This window comes from Anomaloglossus baeobatrachus, chromosome 6 (assembly GCF_048569485.1).
Source record: "Anomaloglossus baeobatrachus isolate aAnoBae1 chromosome 6, aAnoBae1.hap1, whole genome shotgun sequence".
Lineage (NCBI taxonomy): Eukaryota > Metazoa > Chordata > Amphibia > Anura > Aromobatidae > Anomaloglossus > Anomaloglossus baeobatrachus.
The window spans coordinates 305,793,392-305,820,833 of NC_134358.1; the positions used below are offsets into that span (position 1 = coordinate 305,793,392).

At 49.3% G+C, this 27,442-nt stretch overlaps 1 protein-coding gene across 1 annotated transcript in view; it reads right to left on the minus strand.

Annotated features, from left to right (window-relative positions):
• The window catches only part of LOC142243898 (NFX1-type zinc finger-containing protein 1-like), a 312,672-nt gene that overhangs the window by 239,920 nt on the left and 45,310 nt on the right, over window positions 1-27,442 (minus strand). Inside the window, exons 5-9 of the mRNA XM_075316094.1 lie at window positions 27,296-27,361; window positions 24,741-25,403; window positions 23,041-23,253; window positions 22,142-22,210; window positions 21,791-21,916 (exon numbers count right to left, since the gene is read on the minus strand). Of these exons, the coding sequence (XP_075172209.1) occupies window positions 21,791-21,916; window positions 22,142-22,210; window positions 23,041-23,253; window positions 24,741-25,403; window positions 27,296-27,361 (1,137 nt within the window). The remainder of the gene's footprint in view (window positions 1-21,790; window positions 21,917-22,141; window positions 22,211-23,040; window positions 23,254-24,740; window positions 25,404-27,295; window positions 27,362-27,442) is intronic.

Sequence of the window (27,442 nt, forward strand, 5' to 3'; positions counted from 1 at the left end):
ATCAAGTCCAGCATTTTATTCTTCATCTCCGTGTGCACGACTGGTATTTAGCTTCAGCAGGGACTTAGCACTGTGGTCTATGATTATTAATAGCAATACTGTATATGTTATTCCATAGTATAGATTTTACTATATTTTCATTACCTGCACTTCTCCAGTTGTCAATTGAGTCTGCATCTGGCAAATCACTCCTGTCTGTGCCTCCTCTTGTCGGACGGTACCTACATTTTTCAGGTCGATCGGTGTTATCAGTGTTGACATTCTCTACAATAAAGGTGAATTTACTCACGTTATACAGTATTGTAACATGGATGCTGCATTCTCTTGCAGAGAACACTGGGGATCTAAAATGCAGCATTGGCTGATCGTTTACCATGACTCCGGAATGTCTGACTGAAGGCCTTTGACCTTCCCCAACAACCCCCTACCCCCTAGGGTTCTTATCTAAAATAAACACAAACACTGTGTGACGTTGGATATAAAGGCCACAGCAGCCCCATTTATTCGTAACAGAAACATCAGCCATGTAACAATACAATTCTTCATTGAAGAACCCGAAAAGGAAGGGGGGGTACCTGTCACGCTCCCCGGGTCCTCACCCCCGTTCCCCGGCTCACCTGCCACGCTCTCCGCTCCCCAGTCACCGGATTCCGTCCGTCCCAGGGCTCCGGGCCCCCGATCCCGGCGCCCGACAGCTTCCCTGGACCTGGCCGGCTCCCCTGCGTCCTCCTCGCAGCCTCCTTCCCTGGCTTCTGGCACCCGGGCGGCGCGCATGCGCATTAGGGCGCGCGCGCGGTCACTGACCCTTTCTTAAAGGGCCAGCGTCCATTAACAGGAAATGAGGTTGCACAGGTACAGGGTATATAAGGGGTCATTGTCCAAGGGGGCGGGGCCTGATCTTCGTGTTCCCTGAGCTAGGAGTCAGGTCTCCTGGTGTTACTGTGCTCGTACTCACCTATCTCTCTTTGTAGAGCCGTGCCTGCTTCGCCATCCAGTCTGCCGTATCCTGAAACCCGAACGCCGTCCATCTGCCATCCTGACAGTCCGCACCACCTCGGATCCCTGCGGTGACCCGTCTTCTTGCTCCCAAGGTTCCGGACCCCGCCTGACATCATCTCGGCTTCCGAACCTGAGCTGCGTCACCCGGACTACCACCCGTAACTCCGTAGTCCCAGGGACTTCTCCGCTATACCTGTGTGCAAGGACTGCTCTGCTGTTTCTAGTGCTCCAGCTGCCGGACTCTTTGCTACCATCTAGGAGTTCGGTCCAGTGGATCCACCTCCTGGGCCTGCCCGTACACCTGGCCGTGACAGTAAGATCAGGCCCTGGATCCCGCTGCAGCACTATTGGCCCTGCAAGAGGAACTCCAACGCCAGCGTGAAGTCCAGACCCGCATGCTGCAATTTATGACCTCCGTGGACACCCGCCTGTACACGTTACAAGCATCCATGACGCCTGCGGCACCCAGGTCCTCCAATGGACAATCCACGGCTCCCGCACCAGTGGCAGCCTCGTCGGGTGCTTCCCAACTCCGGTTGGCTTCACCACCTCGTTATTCTGGAGATCCCAAGACCTGCAGGGGCTTCATCAACCAATGTTCCCTTCATTTCACGCAGCTGCCACATCTATTCGCCTCCGACCAAGCCAAGGTCGCCTTTATAATGTCCCACCTAGAGGGCGAGGCACTGGCGTGGATGAACCCCTTGTGGGAGAAGGAGGACCCCGTGACCAAGAACCTTCGAGAGTTCCTGCAGGCCTTTCGCAGTACCTTTGACGAGCCGGGACGCGCCTCTGCGTCTGCTTCATCACTTCTCCGCCTACGTCAAGGAACACTGACGGTGGGCCAATACGCCATCCGTTTCCGCACTTTGGCTTCTGAACTCGGGTGGAATAATGAGGCCCTGACAGCCGCCTTCTGGGAGGGACTCTCGAGTCGCATCAAAGATGAGTTGGCGGGTCGTGACTTGCCCTCCACCCTAGATGCCCTGATTGCCCTGGCTACTCGAGTGGACATTCGTTTTCAGGAGCGCTCTAAAGAGCTGTCTCGTGAGAGACGACCGGTACGGCATTCCTCACCTCCCCAGAAGCCCTCCGCACCTCAGTCATCAACAGCTGGGATTCCCGTCCACGAGCCCATGCAGATTGACCGAGTACGACAGTCTGAACAGCGTCGAGCAGAGCGGCTCGCCAAGGGCCTCTGCTTTTACTGCGGAGAGGGCACACACCTGCTACGCGCCTGTCCAGAGAGGCCGGGAAACTCCAAAGCCTAGGGTTGGTAGGAGAGGCCACCCTAGGTGCTGGGACTCTCTCAGACCCGGTTATGTGGACTGTGCAAGTGTCAACGGGAGAGACACGGTTCACGGCTGAGGCATACCTCGATTCCGGGGCAGCAGGCAATTTCATTCAGCAGGCCACGGTGGACAAGTACCAGCTGCCTGTTACTCCACTTGACAAACCCCTCGTGATAGCCTCTGTGGATGGGAGACCCCTCTCTGATACCATCTCCTGGGTCACCAGACCGGTCGAACTACGTATCGGTGCCCTGCACACCGAGAACATCTCTCTCTACGTCCTTCCACACATGTCCCATCAAATCCTGCTGGGACTTCCCTGGTTGCGGACACACGAACCCTCAGTCAGCTGGGGTACTGGCGAAATCACCCGATGGGGTCCTTCTTGTCATGAGAAGTGTCTGAAGTCCATACCACACATCCGACGACCTCCGGTTCCAGAGAACCTACCGGAACTGCCCTCGGCCTATTGGTCCTTCGCAGACGTTTTCGACAAGAAGGAGTCTGAGGTACTTCCGCCACACCGTCCCTACGATTGTGCCATCGACCTGCTCCCAGGAACAACACCACCTCGAGGACGGATATATCCGTTGTCCCCAGCCGAAACCAGGGCCATGTCTACCTACATCACAGAGAGCCTGGCTAAGGGATTCATCCGGAGATCCTCCTCTCCTGCGGGAGCGGGCTTCTTCTTCGTTAAGAAGAAAGAGGGTGACCTACGCCCCTGCATCGACTACCGGGGTCTGAATCAGATCACCGTAAAGAACAAGTACCCTCTGCCGCTCATCCCCGAATTGTTCGACCGGCTCAGAGGAGCCCGTGTGTTCACCAAACTGGATCTTCGGGGTGCTTACAACCTAGTTCGTATCCGCTCTGGGGACGAATGGAAGACCGCGTTTAATACTCGCGATGGGCACTATGAATACTGCGTGATGCCCTTCGGCCTATGTAATGCACCAGCAGTCTTCCAAGAATTGGTGAACGACATCTTCCGGGACCTCCTCTACGTCTGTGTAGTAGTGTATCTGGATGACATCCTTATCTACTCTCCGGACCTCCAGACCCACAGAGAGAACGTCCAGCTGGTCCTACAACGACTGAGAGAGAATCGTCTATACGCCAAATATGAGAAGTGTGTCTTTGAGCAGTCTTCTCTCCCTTTCCTGGGATACATCATCTCGGGTACTGGACTGCAAATGGATCCTAAGAAGGTGTCCTCCATACTCAACTGGCCTCCTCCTTCTGGACTAAAGGCAATCCAACGGTTCCTGGGATTTGCCAACTACTACCGCCAGTTCATCCCTCACTTCTCTGCCCTGACTGCTCCTCTCTCCGCTTTGACCAAAAAGGAGGCTAATCCAAAGGACTGGTCACCTGCGGCCGACGCCGCGTTTTGCTCACTGAAGCGAGCATTTGCCTCCGCTCCTGTACTCCACCGTCCGGAGTTAAACCGCCAGTTCACCTTGGAGGTGGATGCCTCCTCCTCGGGAGCCGGAGCAGTGCTCATGCAAAAGTCCTCCTCCGGGAAGATGGTTACATGCGGTTTCTTCTCCAAGAGCTTCTCTGCACCTGAACGTAATTACACCATCGGTGACCGAGAACTATTGGCGGTCAAACTGGCTCTGGAGGAATGGCGCTACCTCCTGGAAGGAGCAGTGTACCCCGTGATTATCTACACGGACCACAAGAACCTGGAATACCTACGGTCCGCTCAGCGACTGAACCCACGGCAAGCCAGGTGGTCCTTATTCTTTGCCAGGTTCGACTTCCAGCTCCATTTCCGACCCGCAGACAAGAATGTACGTGCGGATGCCTTGTCTAGGTCTTTCATGCCCATGGAGCAGGAGGAAGAGACTACCCAGCCTATCATCCCTCCTAGCAAGATTATTCCGGTGGCCCCTGTCACCCTGGCCCAGATACCGCCCGGAAAGACCTATGTCTCTGAGACTGACAGGCAAAAGGTGTTACACTGGGGTCATGCCTCGAAAACAGCCGGTCATGCAGGCCAGAAGAGAACATGGGGTGCGATTGTACGCCATTATTGGTGGCCATCCCTTCGCACGGACGTCGCTGCTTTTGTCTCTGCCTGCTCCTCTTGTGCCAGGAACAAGACGCCCAAACACCTGCCCTATGGCCGTCTTCTGCCTCTGCCGATACCCACAATTCCGTGGCAACACATAGCGATGGATTTTATTACGGACTTGCCATTATCCTCTGGACACACAGTCATATGGGTCGTGGTGGACCGGTTCTCCAAAATGGCTCACTTCGTCCCTATGGCTGGACTGCCCTCTGCTCAGGAACTCGCGGAAGCCTATATACATCACATCTTCCGCTTGCATGGTTTCCCATCCCACATCGTGTCCGACCGAGGAACTCAGTTTACCTCCCGCTTCTGGAGGGCGCTCTGCAAACATCTGGGTGTGACTCTGGACTTTTCTTCTGCTTACCATCCTCAGTCTAATGGCCAAGTGGAGAGGGTCAATCAAATCTTGACCTCCTTCTTACGTCACTACGTCAACGCCCATCACGACGACTGGTCCACGCTTCTACCTTGGGCTGAATTCTCACATAACCACCACATCAGTGAGTCGTCCTCCAAATCTCCCTTCCATGTAGTTTACGGACTTCAACCCTCCGTCCCGTTGCCTATATCCCCTTCATCGGATGTTCCGGCTGCTGATACTGCAGTTCGTGACTTTGCTACCATTTGGGACTCTGTCACAGCGTCCCTTGGGCGCGCTTCCCAGCGGATGAAGAAACACGCTGACAAGAGACGTCTGGATCCTCCGTGTTTCTCTCCTGGTGACCTGGTCTGGCTTGCTTCCCAGTACATCCGATTGAAGATACCTTCCTACAAGCTGGGTCCTCGCTACATCGGGCCGTTTAAGGTCCTCAGCAAGATCAATGAGGTATCCTACAAGCTACAGCTCCCGGCCACGATGAGGATACCCAACTCCTTCCACGTCTCTCTGCTCAAGCCGGTTGTCCTTGGTCCCTTCTCCGCTGCTGCCAGTCCGGCCCCTCCTCCTATTGCCGATGATGACATCTATGCGGTAAGGGATATCGTGGCCATGAAGACCGTACGAGGTCGGCAGTTCTTCCTGGTGGACTGGGAAGGGTATGGTCCTGAGGATAGGTCTTGGGAGCCCAGGGAGAACGTGGGCACTCCTCTTATCCGTGCCTTCATGTCCCGGTTGCGGGGAGGGGGGCGTGGGGGGGGGGGGTACTGTCACGCTCCCCGGGTCCTCACCCCCGTTCCCCGGCTCACCTGCCACGCTCTCCGCTCCCCAGTCACCGGATTCCGTCCGTCCCAGGGCTCCGGGCCCCCGATCCCGGCGCCCGACAGCTTCCCTGGACCTGGCCGGCTCCCCTGCGTCCTCCTCGCAGCCTCCTTCCCTGGCTTCTGGCACCCGGGCGGCGCGCATGCGCATTAGGGCGCGCGCGCGGTCACTGACCCTTTCTTAAAGGGCCAGCGTCCATTAACAGGAAATGAGGTTGCACAGGTACAGGGTATATAAGGGGTCATTGTCCAAGGGGGCGGGGCCTGATCTTCGTGTTCCCTGAGCTAGGAGTCAGGTCTCCTGGTGTTACTGTGCTCGTACTCACCTATCTCTCTTTGTAGAGCCGTGCCTGCTTCGCCATCCAGTCTGCCGTATCCTGAAACCCGAACGCCGTCCATCTGCCATCCTGACAGTCCGCACCACCTCGGATCCCTGCGGTGACCCGTCTTCTTGCTCCCAAGGTTCCGGACCCCGCCTGACATCATCTCGGCTTCCGAACCTGAGCTGCGTCACCCGGACTACCACCCGTAACTCCGTAGTCCCAGGGACTTCTCCGCTATACCTGTGTGCAAGGACTGCTCTGCTGTTTCTAGTGCTCCAGCTGCCGGACTCTTTGCTACCATCTAGGAGTTCGGTCCAGTGGATCCACCTCCTGGGCCTGCCCGTACACCTGGCCGTGACAGTACCTGAAGGTTAACCAAAATGTTCTTTGCAACATCAGCCCGTCTCCTGACCCTCAGCCGCAACACACCGACTCGAGAGCCCAAGCCAGATGTTGCCCCCACTATGTCCCGCTGAGACTCAACCCAGCAAGGACCCGTTTACCAAACAATTGCACCGCTAGAGGTAACCCGCTCCGGCACTGGGTTCCGTCCTCTCCTCTGTGCAAACCCCCACCTTCAGACACCCCCCTCCTTTCCGCCGCTGCGACAAATACGATCTTCCTTCTTTTCTTCATTGATGTCGAATCCACAATCAGGGCGGGCGGGCGGGAACGATTCCAGTCACCGTCCAGGTAGGAATGGCCCACCCCCCCTCTGACCTGCCCTATATACTACCCCCTATAGCACCACCCCCTAACCAATCACACTGACCCCTGATCCTAACTGCCCCTTAGCACCACCCCCAAATTTCGCGCCCAAACTGACTTCTCCATTAACACCTTATTAACCCTATGGCCTGGCATCCCTCCTAGTCATGTAGCCCTCCCTTAAGCCCCTTCGGGTCAGCAGTCCGGGCTCTTCCTTGACTCCGGAATGTCTGACTGAAGGCCTTTGACCTTCCCCAACAACCCCCTACCCCCTAGGGTTCTTATCTAAAATAAACACAAACACTGTGTGACGTTGGATATAAAGGCCACAGCAGCCCCATTTATTCGTAACAGAAACATCAGCCATGTAACAATACAATTCTTCATTGAAGAACCCGAAAAGGAAGGGGGGGGTACCTGAAGGTTAACCAAAATGTTCTTTGCAACATCAGCCCGTCTCCTGACCCTCAGCCGCAACACACCGACTCGAGAGCCCAAGCCAGATGTTGCCCCCACTATGTCCCGCTGAGACTCAACCCAGCAAGGACCCGTTTACCAAACAATTGCACCGCTAGAGGTAACCCGCTCCGGCACTGGGTTCCGTCCTCTCCTCTGTGCAAACCCCCACCTTCAGACACCCCCCTCCTTTCCGCCACCGCGAGCGCGCATGACCCCTTGTGCGCGCGAGTCCTCCCACACCAACAAAGCCTTCTCAACCCCCTCCATCAGCCCTAAGGCCCAAATATCATTTCCCACCGAATTTAAATGGACCCCGTCCCGGCGCAACAAGTCGGCGGACGCCGCTTCCAACTCCGGGTGCCGAACAGAGACACCCCCAACCCGGGAAATGAACCGCCCAATCTCCCGATTCACTTTACTTCGCGCCCTGTTTACTGCCTCCACCGACCTGGCGTGCCGCCATGTCAGCCGCGCAACTATATCCGACCAGACAATTATTAGACCCGGGTGGGAAGACAGGAGCCGCAGGCAGTCACATTTTGTGTCTTGTATCAGGTCCCTGGAAGCCCGGAGACCCAGGTCATTCCCACCCGCGTGTAGTACTACCACGTCCGGTGCTCTGTCCAGCTGTGAATGGTGGCGCCAGGTAGGCAACACCTCACTCCACAGCATGCCCCTGACCCCGATCCATCGCACCGTAGCCTTTTCCCTGGGAAGCCCCAACTGGCGGCCGTCCGGTCGTATTCCCGCACGAAACGCCCCCCAATACACGTATGAGTGGCCGAGCACCCACACCAACAACGGTAAACCTACAAAACAAAAGGTGACAACACAAGGAGGGGTGGGGGGGGGGGGCACGAGGAAGAAAAGATGGGTAATGATTACCAAACAAATACCGCCCCCGACCCCCCCCCACCAATATCTCACAACAAGTTCGGCCGGACGTAAGATCTAAACCTGGCCGAGTCCCATCGTCCAATCTTACGGAGAGCCTGCGCGCCCAGACCCCAACGAGCCGCCTGAGTCGCAGCCCCAATCCGAAAGGAATGCGACGCGAACTCAGCCTCGTTGAGACCGCAACACTGCAGGCACCTCCGAAAGATGCAGACAAATTGGTAACTAGACAAGGCTGACCCGTCCTGGTGGGACAAAAGGGACCCCGGGCGAGCTCCCCTCACTTCTAAAAACGCCGACAGCCATCTGACAGGGCACTCCGCTAAACCAGGTACACCCCATAGTTCCACCATCCGACCTCTACCCAGCTGGTCCGTCTTTGACCGTCTCAAGCAACACCGTACCACATCCATACCGCATTCCACGTCCTCCAACAACAAACCTCCGTGACTCCTCGTGTTTCTGCTCACCAGTTCACTAATTCTAAACGCCCCAAAGAAGGCCAAAATAAAAGCGGTCCCGAACAACTGGCATTCATACTCCGAACAGCACACCCGAGGCAAGGCCGACAACAGCTTGCCCAGCAGCTCAAAAGATACCGGGCGCCGAAGGTCTCGGCGCGCCCCCGCCCTCCTGTAACCCTTCAGCGCCTGGCGCACCCAGAAATCCTTCGTAACATCCTTCCAGCCCAGTAACTTGAAAAAGAAAGCAATGCCCGCCAACCTGCCCGCCACGGCCGACCACGACAGGCCTTCTTCCTTAGCCCTGCCCAACATGAACAAAACTAAATAAACTCTGTCACCTTCAGATACATGACCTCCCACCTCATCAACCAACTCGAGCCAACGGTCCCACGCTGAATTATAGCTGCGCCACGTACTGGGTGCCACCGAATGTCTGATCAATTCCCAGGCCGGCTGCAAACCAGGTCCCACAACCAGACGGGCCACACGGTCTCCTGCTGCTCCGCGTCCGGCGCCAGCATTCGAAAGCGGTCCCACTGGAAGCGAGATAAAGCATCAGCCACAGAATTCAGCACCCCCGGCACATGTACAGCACAGACCCACAAATTCAACTCCAGACATTTCAGCACCAAATGACGCAAGAGATCCACCACCGGGGGGGAATCAGCTGTCAACTTGTTAACACACTGAACGACCCCCAGGTTGTCACACATGAAACGCACCTTCCTGTCTTTCAAATCCTGTCCCCAAACCTCTATGGCCACGACAATAGGGAAAAGTTCCAACAGGGCCAAATTCCTAGTCAGACCGCAAGCCCGCCACGAATCAGGCCACCTGCCGGCACACCATCTCCCCCCAAAATACGCGCCAAAACCACTGGATCCCGCCGCGTCCGTATACAGTACCAACTCCTCATTTGACACCACCTCGCGAAGCCACAATGACCGTCCATTATACAGCTGCAAAAAACGGGACCACACTCTCAGGTCCGCCTTATGCTCCACCTTCAAACGCACAAAATGCAAAGGGTGCAACACACCGGTGGTGGCTTGAGCCAAGCGACGGGAAAAAACTCTCCCCATCGGCAAAATCCTACACGCAAAATTCAACTTCCCCAACAGGGACTGCAAGTCCCGTAAACGAATCTTCTTGGCCTCAATGGCCCCTTGAACGCAACGCCTCAAATCCACCAGCTTGTCCTCCGGCAAGCGGCACTCCATGGCAACCGTATCCAGCTCGATACCCAGGAATTTCAAAACCGTGACCGGACCCTCCGTCTTCTCCGGCGCCAACGGAACGCCAAAGCGGCGAGCAACCTGCTCCACTGTCCGAAGCAAAAGGGAACACTGCGAGGATCCAGCAGGTCCCATGCACAAAAAGTCGTCCAAGTAGTGCAACACTGAATCCAGACCCGCCTCCTCCTTAATTACCCATTCCAAGAAACAACTAAACTTCTCAAAATATGAACATGAAATTGAACAGCCCATAGGCAAACAACAATCTACATAAAACTTGTCCTCCCACCAACACCCCAACAGGTGAAAACTGTCCGGGTGCACCGGCAACAGGCGGAAGGCCGCTTCTATATCCGTTTTCGCCAAAAGCGAACCACAACCCAACTTCCTTAACCATTCCACAGCCTTATCAAAACGGACATACGATACCGAAACCAGCTCAGGATCAATACCATCGTTCACCGACCGGCCAGTAGGATAGGACAAATGGTGGATAAGCCGGAACTTGTTAGGTTCCTTTTTCGGGACCAACCCCAACGGGGACACAACCAAGTCCGGCAATGGAGGGGCATCAAAAGGCCCCGCCATCCGTCCTAGTTCCACCTCCTTCTGTAACTTATCCGCAACAATCTCACCATGTAGGCGAGTCGACTGTAAATTTTTTAAACGAATCTCTCCCGTCTTAACCACTGACGGTATCTTGAAACCAAAACTAAAACCGTCACTCAACAATTCAGCCGACCCCCGATCCGGGTATCTACTTAGAAACGGCGCCATCCGATCTACCCTCACCGGGGTCCTCCCTTTTTGACGAAGACTCAGCGGCCTTTCCTTTTCCCTTCCGGAAGCACTTAAGGTGACTATGGGCGCCACCACAGCCCGAACACTCGTGCTTGAATCGGCAGGAGGAACCAAACCGGCATTCCTTCTCATTGAACTGCCAGCAAACGCCCTTTTTGGGCCCCGGCGAGGTGCCAAATGATCCCCCGCCGGTGCCCCCTGGAAAGGACTGCGATGCCGACTTCGGCGCAGCCATCAGCCGCATCCATAGACTAATCTCTTTGTGGTCCCACCGTAAACTGGGTCTGACCGCCTTCCTCTGGCGAAACTGCTCGTCATATCTTAGCCAAGCAGTCCCCCCATAGGTCCTATACGCCTCACAGATAGAATCCAGATAACAAAAAAGCGCCGAACAGTTATCCGGAGCCTTTTCCCCCACCACACTGGCCAGTATCACAAAGGCCTGCAACCAGTTCTGAAAAGTGCGAGGAATAAGGCGATAACGCCGCCGTTCTTCCTCGTCCTTCTTGCTCTCATCCGGTTTAACCCGATCCAGATTAAACTTTTCCAACGGAAGCAATGAGAATATTTCAACATATTCATCCTTCCATATTTTTTCCCTGGTCTCCTGCTTCAGATGCGCCCCCAACGGGCCATCAAAGCAGACATACACTTCCCCTCTCGCCTTGTCATCCAATCGAACAATGTCCACTGCAGCCGCAGCTGCGGCCGCGGGAGCCGCAGCTGCGGCCGCGGGAGCCGCCACCACCGGCTCACCAACCCCATTGCCACTAGCAACCCCTCCAACCGCAGGAGTCGCAACCTCCTGCCCCGTCGCTCCCTGCCACACCAAGCTAGGGCCCCCCACAGGGGCAAACAAACCCCTGACCAACCTCAACAACTCGGATGCCACACTGCTGTCACCCGTCACCACATTCATGACCTGCCCACCACTCGGGCCACCAAGCAAACCACCCGTACCACCAACCACATTCACGCCCTGCACGCCATCCATAGCACCAGACACACCATCCATAGCCAAGCCAGGTGCACGAGAAATAGGAGAAACCGTGGTCTTACCAGGCTGACTCCGAGAAGATCCCGAAACAGCCGTCACATGTCCTCCGCGTCGCCCTCCAGCCGCTTCGCCGACCTCCACGATCTGGTCCCCGGTGTCGTCCTCCGCGGCGTCCTCCTCCAAGGTGGCCTCATCTTCCTCACTGGACCCAGGCCCAGGGAGCCCGCCGTCCGGCAGACTCGACCTTAGGCCCCGTCCGCCCGCAGCACCGTCCATCCTCCGCGACGATCCAGACGCTGGCGCCGCCACATAATCACCGCCTGAGGCATGCCGTCCGGCATCCCCGCGTGCTCCAGCTGATCCCGACGCCGTCCCATCGCTGTCCCTCCGCTGTGATCCCAGGCCGGGCCCCGCTGATCCGGGCCGTCTCCGTACGGACTCCCCCGCCGACACTGGGACCCCATGCTCCTGCATGGGCCCCGCTCTGCTCCTGGCCCTTGCTGCCGCCGCCACTGTGGCCTCATCTGTGCCCCGCGGTCCCGCTGGCCCACGCAACCCAGCCGGCCCCCGTGACCCCGCTGGCTCATGCGACCCCGCCAACCCACGCGACCCCGCCGACCCACGCGACCGCGCCGGCCCACGTGACCGCGGCGGGTCAGGTGACCGCACCGGGTCAGGCGAGCCTGCCGGATCGCGGGGACGCGCCGGGACGGGTGAGTACGCGGGGTCACATGACCGCGCCGGGTCAGGTGACCGCGCCCGGTCAGGTGACCACGCCCGGTCAGGTGACAGCGCCCGGTCAGGTGACCGCGCCGCCCCACGTGACCGCGCCGCCCCACGTGACCGCGCCGCCCCACGTGACCGCGCCGCCCCACGTGACCGCGGCGGGTCAGGTGAGCGCGCTCGGTCAGGTGAGGCCGCCGGAGCACAAGGGGACGCCGGGCCATGTGAGCGCAGCGGGCCACGTGACCGCGCCGGGTCAGGTGACCGCGCCGGGTCAGGTGACCGCGCCGGGTCACGCGGCCGCGACGCGCGCGTCACTGCCGTGCGCCGCGAACCGGAAGAGGAGGGGAGGCCGGCCGTGTCGCTCACCGCCCCGCTGCCTTGGCGCCCGCGGCCCGACTTCCGGCCGGGGCCTCGCGACGTCCCGGCTCCCGGATCCACCGCCGCACGTCCACTCGGGCTCCGTCTCCGCTGCCGGCTCCTCGGCGTCATCTCCGGGCTGAGGCGCTCCGGGGGCCGTGTTCTTCGCTGCCGCTTCGGAGGCAGGGGGGTCCCATCTTCCTCGCCGACGCCGGACCATCGCTGGAGCTGCTCGTCCATCCAACGCTGTCCACGCTGCTCCGCCATCCTCTTCATCTGTGCCATGAAGTCCTCCATCTTCGGGATCCAGCCACAACGATTCCAGTCACCGTCCAGGTAGGAATGGCCCACCCCCCCTCTGACCTGCCCTATATACTACCCCCTATAGCACCACCCCCTAACCAATCACACTGACCCCTGATCCTAACTGCCCCTTAGCACCACCCCCAAATTTCGCGCCCAAACTGACTTCTCCATTAACCCCTTATTAACCCTATGGCCTGGCATCCCTCCTAGTCATGTAGCCCTCCCTTAAGCCCCTTCGGGTCAGCAGTCCGGGCTCTTCCTTTACTGTGACCGTTACAGTGCAGGCCGCTCTGGAGGTGACAATACTAATAATTTTATGTTATTTTTCAATATTTTTATATATAACATGCATTTTAGTGGCAAAGCATTATCTGTTTTTTTTTCTTGCTTTCTTATTTTCTTACATACAGTTGAAACCATTGAAGCTGCTCTAGTTTCTCCCTGTATTTGCCCTGAATTATAAATTACTATAGTCTAACAGGACAGAATAAAAACTTATAAATCTGTTGAGACGCCTAGCCAAGATAATATTAGTGAGTTACATCATTCCAGTTCTTGAATTAAAAAATCTTTTTTTTTATATCTACGGTAAATTATAAAGGAAATAATTAGGATTCATGCACATGGTTCATGCTTTCCAGGAACTCTGATTCATCAGGAATGGTGGTTTCCATGCTGGTCCTGATGAAGGTGCGGGATACAGTTCAAGGCTCTTGACTCATTAATAGGGAAAAGCCATGTAAATCAGCCAAAGCACAAAGTGGTGCGTGCGTACGTGAGCTCCTTGCCACAAATATTACTTCAGCCAAGATTTGTGGCCTAATGTAAACCATCACTCAACATGAGTTTGTCAAGCCTCGGTCCCTACACCCAGTTTCTCCTGCGTCCAACCTACTTTATCGGAGTTGGGTAAAAATGGCATGGAAACACCAAAAGACACCAAATTCTGGCGCAGCTCTGAGATGGCAAAGATTTCATTTACTCTGTTTGTGGGTTTGCTGATGAACATTTTAGTCGATTCACATTTTCACACTTTCCCATTTTCATTAAGCCGTGCTTGTTTTGCTAAGCTCTGCCCTCTTTTAGGAAAGGAAGCCAGTGTAAAATTGCAAAAAAGTTGTAAAACTGTTGTGCAAATATTTCGTTTGACTTTTTACTGCTAGGAAACTGATGTAGAGAGACAAATAAATTCCCTAAATCAATTTATTTTATATAAAACTTGCACAGTTATAATTGTATTTTATTTTTAATCTAACCTAATCTTTAATTAAAGTGATTCTGTCGGCAGTTTTTGCTGTTTAAGGACAGAGACCCTGATTCCAGCTATGTATCCACTTAGTTTACTGGTTGCAATAGTTGTGGGAGTCACAGTTTTCTTTGGTTTGGATCTAGCAGACTCCCATGTTGAGCTGTGTATAACCTCGCACCACCACAGCTTTCTGTGTACATTGTATAGTGACAGAGAGATGTTAATTAGTGCTGGCGGCATGGTTGGACCAGCAGGTACAAGGCAGTTTTTTCCTCTAGTGATAATCTTCTTCTGATAAAACACTCATTCTATTGAAACAGCAACACATACCCAAGAAAGTGACAAATAAATGGAATCAGGATTGTTTCCCCTACATCATGGTGTTCTCAGATTACATAGCAAAAATCTGCTGACAGATTCCCTTTAAAAAAAAAATCACCAAAACAACACTTCTAACAATATATATTATTCTAGCATACGGATTGTACTATATTTTCATTACCTGCACTTCTCCAGCTGTCAATTGAGTCTGCATCTGGCAAATCACTCCTGTCTGTACCTCCTCTTGTCAGACGGTACCTACATTTTTCAGGTCGATCGGTGTTATCAGTGTCGGAATTCTCTACAATAAAGTTGAATTTACTCACGTTATACAATATCATTAATACCTCTATTATTAGAGGGTAAAAGGGTATTTTCCAGATTTAAGCTACATTTCTGAACTCACACTTTGACCATAGATTGTGCATAATGCACACTGTCAGAATGCTACTCTGTGGCCTGATCGATTGTTTGTCACTTGTGTATGTGATTTGCATATTTTCTTTACTTCCCACCAACAGAGCTATATGAGGACTTGTTTTCTGGGGAAAGAGATGACACTTTCAATGATGCTATAGTTTTGGTTTTTTTTTAAATATGACTTTTTAGCACTTCCTATTCTATTTTTTGTGCGTCTATTTTGTTGTAACTGTATCATCATATTGTGCGCACTTAATTTTATTTTTATGATTTGGCAGTGTTTACTGGATTGATTTATTAGAAAGTGCACAAGATCAGTGGATGGGATTTATAGAAATCTCCTGTCCACTGGGCTTCTTTTCTATACAGCTTAAACTGACCTGCGGAGCGGCTTTTCAAACCACAGCATGTCAATTTATGCTTGTGCAGGTGCAAGTGCTGTCACTGGGAGAACACAGCGAATATCCACTGCGCCCAGAATCCTGATTGTAGGTATGGATGCTGGGTTCTCTTGGGGAGAACACTGGGGATCTAAAATGCAGTATCTCATGATCCTTTGCACCTACCCTTAATGTAACATTTTTGCAGTGCAGGCCGTTCTAAAAGTGGCAATACTAATTATGTGTACGTTTTTTATTTTGTTTTTACGTAAAACATGCATTTTAGTGGCAAAACATTTGTCTGATTTTTTTTCTTGCTTTCTTTTGTTTTTACATACAGTTGAAACCAAAAGTTTACATACACTATGTAAAAAGACACATATGCATGTTTTTCTCACTATCTGACATGAAATCAGAATAGACCTTTCCTGTTTTAGGTCAATTAGGAACCAAAATTCTTTATATTTGCCAAATGCCAGAATAATGAGAGACAAAAAATATTTTAAGGCATTTTTATTACTTTCTGCAAAGTCAAAAGTTTACATACACTAAAGGCCGCTTTACACGCTGTGATCTCGCTAGCGAGATCGCTAGCGTGCGTACCCACCCCCATCGGTTGTGCGTCACGGGCAAATCATTGCCCATGGCGCACAACATCGCTCGGACCCGTCACACTTCTTATATGCCAAGCGACGTCGCTGTGACCGGCGAACCGCCTCCTTTCTAAGGGGCGGTTCGTTCGGCGTCACAGCAACGTCACTAAGCGGCCGCCCAATAGAAGCATAGGGGCGGAGATGAGTGGGACGTAACATCCCGCCCACCTCTTTCCTTCCTCATTGCCGGCGGCCGCAGGTAAGGTGAGGTTCCTCGTTCCTGCGGTGTCACACATAGCGATGTGTGCTGACACAGGAACGACGAACAACATCGTACCTGTAGCAGCAACGATATTTGGGAACTGGACAGCATGTCAATGAGCAACGATAAGGTGAGTATTTTTTGCTCGTTCGTTAGCGGTCGCTCGTACGTGTCACACGCAACGACGTCGCTATTGAGGCCGGATGTGTGTCACGAATTCTGTGACCCCAACGACATCGCGTTAGAGTATATAGAGTACTATGCTTTTACGCAATGTGAGACAGCCCATATGATGATGTCATTGGAAGCTTCTGATAAGTTTACTGTCAACACCTGAGTTAATTAGAGACACACCTGTGGATGTATTTTAATGCACACCTGGTAGCATCATGGGAAAGTCAAAAGAAATCAGCAAAGATCTCAGGAAGACAATTGTGGCATTGCACAAGTTTGGTTCATCCTTGGGTGCAATTTCCAGATACCTGAAGGTGCCTTGTTCATCTGTACAAACAATTATATGCAAGTACAAACAAGATGGAATGTCCAGCCATCATTCAGCTCAGAAAGGAGACTGGTTCTGTGTACCAGAGATGAACGTGCTATGGTCAGACATGTGCATATCAATCCAAGAACTAAAAGAAAAGACCTTGAGATGATGCTGGTGGAAGCTGGTAAGATTGTGTTATCCTCAGTGAAACAAGAACTATATCAACATGGGCTGAAAGGCCACTCTGCCAGTAAGAAGCCATTACTCCAAAAGAAACATAAAAAGCCAGATTAATGTTTGCAAATGCACACAGGAACAAATGCCTTAATTTTGGAGACATGTCCTATGGTCTGACAATACTAAAATTGAACTGTTTTGCCATAATGACCATCAATAAGTTTGGAGGAAAAAGGGAGAAGCTTTGAAGTCTAAGAACACCATCAACATTGAAACACTGGGTGGCAGCATTATGTTGTGGGGCTGTCTTGCTGCAGCAGGAACTGGTGCACTTCATTCATGAGGAAAGAAGATTATGTGGCAATACTGAAGCAACATCTCAAGACACCAGCTTGGGTGGAAATCAGTCTTCCAAATAGACAATGACCTGAAGCATACTGCTAAAATGGTTACAAAGTGGCTTAAGGATAACAAAGTCAATGTTTTGGAGTGGCCATCACAAAACCCTGATCTCAATCCTATTGAAAATGTATGGGCAAAGCTGAAAAGGCTGGTGTGAGCAAGGCGACCTACAAATATAGCTCAGTTACACCAGTTCTGTCAGGAGGAATGGGCACAAATTCCTACCAACTATTGTGAGAAGCTTGTGGAAGGATATCCAAAATGTTTGACCCAAGTCATATAGTTTAAAGTAAATGGTACCAAATACTAATGAAATTTATGTAAACTTGTAAACTTTTGACTTTGCAGAAAGAAATAAAAATGCCTTAAAACATTCTCTTTCTCTCTCTCTGTCTCTCTCTCATTCTGGCATTTGGCAAATATAAATAATTTTGGTTCCTAATTGACCTAAAATGGGAATGGATAATTCTGATTTTATGTCAGATAGTGAGAAAAACATGCAGATGTGTTTTTTTAGATAGTGAATGGAAACTTGTGGTTTCAACTATATTTACAAATTTAATAGATCATTGTTTTACTTTATTACTTTGCACCATTATGGGAATTGAACATTTGCCACTTTCATAGCTGGTCTAACACATTTCAATACACTCCAATACTTCTGACAGTTTTAGGTTGGGGCTACATTGCAACTTTGTCTGAGGATGCACTGACCTTGACAAGCAAGTTGCAAAAAGTCCAACTGCGACTGGAATTTTTATCAACTTGCTTATCTTGACTGCACTACTCTTGGTGTTGCAATGTGACCCAATTGACTTGTATCTTTTACTGCGATGTAGCAGCAACATATAGAAAACGTTTGTCAATATCATGCCCATATGTTGTGCAACGGTGATGCTCAGACAAATCATGTGACCAAAAACATCTAAGAATTTGTTGGCTGTTGTTCAACTATATTAGGCTGTGATTTTGCTGCAAAATTAAAGCCAAATCGCAGTTAAGTTGCACTCAAGTCACAGTCACATATGACTTGCATTAAAGTCTATGACAAGTCAATCACATGAGACTTGAAAAATCTAACATATTTGGAAAGATTTGCTAGTCTGTGTTGCAGGATGTCTCAGGTCGCAATGCAACACAAGCAAATAATTAGATGTTATGTTGCAATGTGGCACTGCGACTTCAGTGTCAGATATTTTGCCAAGTAGGCCTAACCTTATAATGACACAGACTGTCAAGATACTGCTTGCGGCAGGGCCTATCAGGCCACTGTAGCTGGCAAACCCTGAGGCCATTGCAACTATTGGTACCCCACAATTCAGGTGCAGGTATGCCAATCCAGTCAAAGAGGTAGCCCCTTCCCTTTATTAACCAAGATGCTAATGTTGCTATTGATAGCATCAACTAAGGGGTTAAACAAACATAATTTCTATACTGATGCCACTTTAAGAAAATGAAATGTGTATTCTGATGAGGTTTGCAAAAATAGATTTTAATTTACATTCTGTCTAAAACTTTAAAGGTTTATAGTCCTCTCCTTGTTCTTATATGTAACTTTTTGAAATTTCACTACTTCTCACTGTGACTTTGGTTAACAGCAGTGCAACTGCTTCCCCTCTGGGATGCTATGTCATTGATAAGTGTGCGTGCCTTTCATCTTGTTGCTCATGTAAGCAAGACCCCTTCAACAAGGTTTTTCACAGTCTATGTGTTGGTTGGAAGCCCCCCAGCTCTTACCCTCTTTCTGCATTGCTTGCACCGTCACAGCTTGTATATGAACTGTCAAGTAGTGCGTAGTGAGAGTAACAAGTTATTTGCCCAGTATCAAAAGGAAGGTGACACCCTGTTACAGTTTGGTAATAGTCTACATGAATTGGTTACCATGCTTAAGAACACAGTAAAGTGCAGGACTAGGTTTCTCATGTATTCTGAAGTTGTGCTACGTTATCTTTTTGTATGAGGCCTCAGTCACCAGTCATTGCAGAGAACCCTCAGAGAGAGACTCAAGCTTGAAGCTGACATGACATTACACTAGGTGCTGAAAGGAGTAGTCAACCTAAAGAATAATAACAGGTTGGCATAAATCAAGTGGACCAGAAAGTGAAATCGGTGCCAGAGCGAAATATAGGCCTAACACCCCCAATTTCAAAATTGGAGAGTTTGGTAAAAGACATGTTTTTAGCCAGAGAAGAATCAGTAGAGACTTCAGCACCAACATCTCACAAGGCCGAGCAGGTGTCCTTGTAGAAGGAATGACAAATGGCAATGCTGGAATTGCAGCCAAGAAGGACATTTTGCCAGGAACTGCATCAGCTAGTCGGTGATTAGTAGTAAGAATAATTTAATCTAAGTTTTTCTGCATTTGGGGTGCAAGCCATAGAAGGTAAAAACCTTTGCTAAAAGCCAGAGACTTGGTGGGAGAGTGCCTTGTGGTGGTGATGAAGTTTAATGGTGGCAGAGTTAACCTGTCTGGTCGACATGGGATCTAAAGTAACCATCATGGAAAAGTTGATGTTTGAAAAGTACTTTTCCTCCTTACTCTAAGAGGGCAGTGCCACCTGTCTACCCTTCAGAGCAGTTCACAGTCTGCCCATACCTGTGGTTGGTCTAATGCAGACAGACATGTTGATATAAGGAAGAAAATTACCAAAGAATAATAGTGGTAGAGTATACAATGGTAACCGAAGTTCCAGTTATGCTTGGCATTAATGTGATGCAAGATTTAGATGGACTAATGGCCTGTGAGTTGAGGCCCACCTATTGGAAGAATGTTTCAAGTCAGAAACATCCACAAACTGCCTTGCAGAGACATCTGAAACAATTGTGGATCCAGAACGAGGTTTGAAACTTAAATAAGATGGTGGGTTGTGTTTGACTGCCCCCATTCAAACCAATAGCAGTCCCAGGGGGCAAGAAGTATTGTTGTTGTTGCCAGTGCCACAGACCACTAAGGGTTGAAAGAGCTACTGTCCTAGGAAAGCCAATATTACAACAAGAAGGGGTAGCTGTGGTTCAAAAACTGGGAACCGTTCAAGGCAGACAGGTATTATGGAGATTGAACAACCTTAACAAGCATGAGGTGATTCTCACATGCAGGGAGGTGATGGCAGAAGTGTTTCCTGTCAGGGTTGGTCAAGTCATTCAAGGGTCCGACTGGCATACCCAGTTGGAAGTTGCAATAGTTGCCACACTCGTACTGTGCATAGGTACTCCAGGGGCAGCAGACAATACTGGAGAACAACTCATGGGAGATGTACAGATGGATGGGTCCGCATTGTCTTCAGGCAAATTATGTTAGGTGGCGCACATGCTAGGGATACATCCAAATGCCTTTTCCAGAAATTAGATTGATTTTTGGGCTGGCTGAAGCATTGGGACATGAGATTTTCACTGGAGATGCTAGACCCATTTAGCAGCAGTACTGTCCCATGGTAGCACAAGGCATACCTTAATATAATACTCCTATGACTTAACAACTAAATAATAATAAATAAAAAACCGCAGAGTCAATAATGGTGAAAAATGGCCGTGATGATTTATTAAGAGTTTCGTAAGAATTAAAACAACTAAAACTCATAAAAATATAATATATTCACATACTTTAAACTGAATTAATAAAAACCTTTTTAATCAACCATACTTATATTTAATAAAAACCAAATCCACCCAGCAAAAAACTGGGTGATTTTCCCACCAGGACACGACTAAACAGGCGTGACCCCCCCCAACAAAACCACACAGCCACTTTTCCACCATTGATTGTAGCCCCAGATTAAAAATGTCCATTCCTATTTCCGACAAATGAACCCAATCTTGTCGAAATAATCCCGGCGTAAAGCCTTCAAGATCAAGGTGTCTATATGTAAAACCACCTAACAATTTAAAAAACTTCTCCAAATCTCTATTCACCCTCTTGCGAATTTTATCCATAAATTGTACTCCACCCAATTTCCAAGCTAAACGCGGGATTATTTCAGAAAAAACTAAACATGCATTGGGAAAATAATTCTTTATCGCTAACAGGTCTCTATGCATTTCCCATAACAAGTTTACAGTATTTACTCTCCCTATATCATTCCCACCAAGATGAATAATGATCACGTCAGGGGAAGGATAATACAATAACAACTTTCGCAATTTTTCCATTAACTGTGACCAAACCATCCCTGTATAACCAAACCACAAAACCTGAATAAAGTCCAAATCAAACGACAAATTTTCAGAATATTGCCGCTGACTCGCTCTCTTCTGTGCCCAATGAACGTAAGAATGTCCCATTATCCAGACGATTATTGGGCCTGAAAGAATGAGGATCAATTACAGTATTAGATCAGGCCTAACATATAACTTAAAACTTTTCGACTGCCACCGCCCTAACGCTTTAATACTGTCCTCACTGAGACCAAACCTTGCAGCCATTGTAGCTGCACCTATTCTAAATGAGTGTGATGAGATGTTACACTTACCCATGTTCAGCTTCCATAAACATTTCTTCAACACGCTATTAAATTGAAAAACCGTCACAGGGTCACCTCCAGTATGTACAAGCAATGGCCCCTTACCAACAGGCCGTACTTGAAGCCACCTCTTTAAATTAGCAATGGGGCAAATACATGTATTAAGAAAAGGATTCAACTTTATTATTGACCCTTTACCCATCTGATCCGTTTTAGATCTTCTAATATTAATTAATAACTGATTGTCAACTAAAGACACATCCTCCACTCTCAGCCCTGAAGGACGATTTTTACTAGCACTCATTAATTCACCCACCCGCAATGCTGCAAAAAACATTAAAATGAATGCCGTCTGAAACAAACACGTTTCAAACTCATTTAAACATACCAAATTCAAGACCTCCCATAAGTGATATAGCAATTCTATAGATATAGGTCTTCTTGAATCCGGCTGACGATTCAATCTTTTTAGCCCTTTCATCACTTGAACAATTGGAAACAAACCACTCAAAGGCCTACTGCCACCAAGCTTCAGAAAAAAGGAAATACCTGCGATCAATTTCGCTAATGAAGCATAAGTGACACCAGCCCCGAGCAGCTCGTCAACAAATTGTAAAGCTGAAACAGAATTAGTCACGTGTGGATTGAAATTGTTAATAGCGCAAAATTTTGACCATTTAACCCATGCTGACGCATAACCCATCCATGTACTATGCGCCAATGAGTTCTGAATAACGACTGGAATCAGTCCCATAAAACCTGCCAAAGGTGTGGCGGACAGGCTGTATTGTCTTGATCTGCCTCTGGGCACAACCGATGAAACTCCTCCCACTGCTGACAAGAAAGAGATTCCGCCATAACATTGGACTTACCCACAATGTACTTTGCTTTAATCCAAATATTAAATTTAAGACAGCATAACACTATCTGCCTTAAAATCCTAACCGTCCACAGACACTTGGACCCCAATGTATTCACACTAAATACCACACCCTGATTATCAGAAAACAACAATAACCTCTTATTTGCCAAAAGACTACCCCAAAGCACTAAAACCACTAAAACTGGAAACAATTCTAATACTACCATATTCTTGAGAATGCCTAACCTAACCCAAGACTCATGCCAGCACTCTGCTGACCAATGAGTACGAAACAATACTCCATACCCCACCCCACTAGCTGCGTTAGAAAATAACTCCAAAGCCTCTGACGACTGAAAATCATCCTGCCAACAATTAATCCCATTGAAATTTTCCAAAAATTCCAACCAAACAACTAAATCATCCCTCATATGCTTCGTCACTCTAATATGACACCTATTAGATCTAACCCCTTTTGTTGCCTCATACAAACTCCTAGAAAAAACTCTTCCCATTGGAATAATTCTCAAACTAAAATTCAACAATCCTAGCAATGACTGCAACGTTTTCAATGTCACTTTCTCACTCCCAAGCAAATTCAACACCTGTTCCTTCAACTTCACAATCTTTTCCATTGGCAATCTGCATTCCATTTTCTTAGAATCAATCAAAACACCTAAAAATTCCAAACTACTACAAGGAAAAACCGTTTTTTCCTCTGCTAACAGGATCCCAAATAGCTCGCAAATCGCCATAAACTTCAACAGCAGATCTTGACAACACGTAGTACCGGCCTTACCTACAAACAAGAAATCGTCAAGATAATGAACAATTCCCCCTATAGGTAACTCACATTCAACTACCCATTGCAAAAATGAAGAAAAAGCCTCAAAATAATAACACGACATGGAGAAACCCATGGGGAGACAACGATCAAAATAAAAATAACCATCAAACGAAAAACCTAAAGAACTAAAACCAACAGGATCCACAGGCAACAACCTAAATGCCGATTTAATGTCAGATTTTGCAAGCAGAGCATCCTTACCAAACCGCCTCACCAAATCAACCGCCATATCGAATGACGCGTATTTTACTGCGGCCAAGGATGAATCTATCTCATCATTCAAAGAAAAGCCATTCGGATAAGATAGATGATGTATAAGCCGAAAAGTACCTAATTCCTTCTTCGGCACCAAGCCCAAAGGAGACACTCTAAAGTTAACAAACGGAGGCCCCTCAAAAGGCCCTGCTACTCTACCAGCTTCAACTTCTTTTGCTATTTTTTGTCTCACTATTTCCTTATTTTCATTCACTGAACGCAAATTTTCAAACATTAAACAACCAACCCCATTAAATTTTGGCACGGGAAAACCTGACCTGAAACCATTCAAAACTAAACTATGCTTCTCCTTGTCTGGGAACATTTCTAACCATGGCAGCATGTTTTCCCATTTCACTGGAGTCGGTGCTTTTTGAAATGTGTTCCTTAGTGTTATGCAACTGCTGTGTGGATTGAGCTTGTTTCTTAAAACATTTTGACATGGAGTGTGCTCCACCGCAAAACGAACACTCGTGCCGAAAACGACAATTATTTAACCAGCGACAAGCGGATTCGTTAAAGGCAAAGCACACTCCCTTCTTTATTGTCTGATTAGATGTTTGTCTCAATCCAACATTCCTTTGAGGAAGCATTAGATTGAGCCAAAGCCCAACATCCTTTACACCCCATGTTAAACCATGATGAATCGCTATTTTTTGTCGAAAAGATTCATCATAATTTAACCAGGCCATACCGCCAAAGTTACGGTATGCCTCCAAAATTATATCCAAATGTTGAAACAGTCCGCTGCACAATTCCGGACGTTTCTCACCAAGAACAGCAGCATAAATGGCAAACGCTTGAACCCAATTATTAAAAGATTTGTACACCTTCCTACCCTCCAAATCCTGTTTTTCATCTCTCTTATCAGATTTATGCTGCTGTTCTCTAGTACACGGCAACAGGGAGAACAAATCAATGAACTCCCTGTTCCAAATTTTTTTTTTTCAAGGAGGCACTCAAATGGAAACCAAGAGGGGAGATTTCACACGTAAGTACCTCCTTAAAAGAAGTATCAGCTACACCTGAGGGTCTGTCCTTACGCAAGGCAGACGACCCAGATGGCTGACTAGCACACACCTTATTCTGCAATATCTGCACTACAGCATTATTAACTAACTCCCTAAACTCATCAGCATCGAAAACAGAATTTAACACATTAGGCATTGAATGGGTGTTCTTACCCCTTCCGCTTGGCAGCAGGCCATGGACCTCTTCACCCCTATTCTCACTGGGGGCCGCGTCCAGGAACACCGGTTCTTCATCCTCGCTCTGCTGTCGCCCTGCGTCCGACCGGCGGCCGCTCTCCGCTGCTACAGGCACACTGCCTGCCCAGACCCTGAGCGCCGCCGCTGCCCCAGAAAGGCTCTTTTGCATGGGCAGCGGCGCAGTGCTCCGGTCTCTACAGCGGCCGCGTTCACCGGCCGCCGCCATCTTCTTCCGGTCCGCGCTGCCTGATGACGTCGCACTTCCTGTTGACACGCCGACTGTCCCTCTTCCATGACGCCGCTGTTCACGCGATACTTCGTCTTGATCTCGCCGCCTCACCGACGTCTTCCGGCTTGATCCCTTCCTCGCTGGCAACGGCGGAGGTGAGTACACATCCCGCCAACTTCTTTTCTTCCGCAGGTTCTTGCCGGCAGCTGCTTCCACTCGCGGCGCGACCTCCTCTTCACCGCTCCTTTCATCCGTCGCCGCTGCATCGAGAACTTCGGGCTCGGGTACCGGTGCCGCAGTAGAGAGGCACGCCCGCAGCCAGTCTTCGCCGCCTTCTTCCCCCGCTCTCCGCACCAGCTCCTTCAGCATCTCTTCCATGCTTCTTGCTTCAGTCAGCTGGAACTGCACAGCTGACCCACGGACACCGTCTTAAATATAGCTCAAATTCGCGCACTTTTTGCGCACAGCTAATCAGGAACCTAGAATAGACAAGCACGCAACAGCTGGCCAAAACCAGTTAATTCCAGCTGTCCGTGTTACCAGCTGGACCACTCCATGTTATGACACGAATTAACCCCTAATGAACCATGAATATGTAAAAAATTAACCCCAGGATGCCCGTGCGACCATGGAAAACCCACTGCTAGTCGCTGTGTGGGTTTTTAGCAATATCCCTGCTTTGTATCAGGATCAAAGGTCTTTTTAAGGCATATGCTATATGGCAATATTATTCAACAGGGCAGGAGTCCGTGGTGATGAGCAATGAGGGAAGTTTAAGGTTTCGTTAGACTATCGAAGGTTGATGCATGTACTCTTTGGGATGTGTATCCCATTCCTGTAATAAGAGATTCTATAGTAGCCTCTGACCATGCCAAGTTATTCCCCATCCCTAATCTGGCAAGTTTGTATTGCAAAGTGCCTGTAGGTGGGCTCAGTTTTAAAACCTGCATCATAGTCAACAATCCGACATATGATGTACTAATACACCATAGGTCGGAAAGGGGTTAAACACACTGCATAACTGCATTTTTTGTTGCATTTTTTCCCTACAGACTTCTAAGGGGAGCCTTTAGAAATGCATTAAAAATGCTAATGAATTTTCAAGTGCAGTGTTTTTGTCCTAAATAACATATTACAGACACTGCAACTAATATAAAAACATACATAAAAAAACAGAGAGAGTGCATAAAAAATGTTATGAAATGTAATCAGAGCGATTGCTATTGCCTATTTTGGAGCAGACACCTGGAAAACAAAAAACACAGGAGAAAATGTAGCTTTTCTGCACATGTGAACATGGCCTAAGGTTTTAGGGACAGGAGGTGACTGCTATCCATTCAAGCTGCTCTAGTTTCGCCACTATATTTTCCCTGAACAGGACAGAATAAAAACTTAGAAATTTGTTGAGACGCCCATTGAAGATAATATTAGTGAGTCACATCATTCCATTTCTTTCATGCAAACATCTATTTTTTTTTTATATCTAAATTATAAAGGAAATAATTAATGCACATGGTTCATGCTTTCCAGGAACTCTAAAGCGGGCTTTACACGCTACAACAAATCTAACGATGTGTCGGCGGGTCACGTCGTAAGTGCCGCACATCCGGCATCGTTAGTGTTGTTGTAGCGTGTGACAGCTACGTGCGATTGCGATTGAACGTAAAACCGTTCATCGCATACACGTCGTTCATTTCCTTAAAATTGCACGTCGGGTTGTTCAGTGTTCCCGAGGCAGCACACATCGCAGTGTGTGACACCTCGGGAATGATGAACAGATCTTTCCTGCGTCCCGCGGCTCCCGCCGGCAATGTGGAAGGAAGGAGGGGGGCGGGATGTTTACGTCCCGCTCATCTCCGCCCCTCCGTTTCTATTGGCCGGCTGCCGCGTGACGTCGCTGTGACGCCGAACGTCCCTCCCACTCCAGGAAGTGGATGTTCGCCACCCACATCGAGGTCGTATGGAAGGGTAAGTACGTGTGACGACAAATAATCGTTTGTGCGACACGGTCAACAAATTGAACGTGCCGCACATACGATGGGGGGTGTAAAGCAGGCTTTAGGCCCTGATTCGTCAAGAATGGTGGTTTTCATGCTGGTCCTGATGAAGGTGCGGGATAAGTGCAAGGCTCTTGACTCATTAAGAGGGACAAGCCACTTAAATCAGCCAAATCACAGAGTGAGTATGTGTGCTCCTTCCCACAAATATTACTACAGCCAAGATTTGTGGCCTAATGTAAACCATCATTCATCATGAGTTTGTCAAGCCTTGGTCCCTACACCCAGTTTCTCCTCTGTCCTACCTACTTTATCGGAGCTGGGCAAAAATGGCATGACAATGCCAAAAGACACAAAAATCTGGCGCAGCTCTGAGATGGCAAAGATTTCATTTACTCTGTATGCGAGTTTGCTGATTAACATATTCAATTTTCATTAAGCCGTGCCCATTT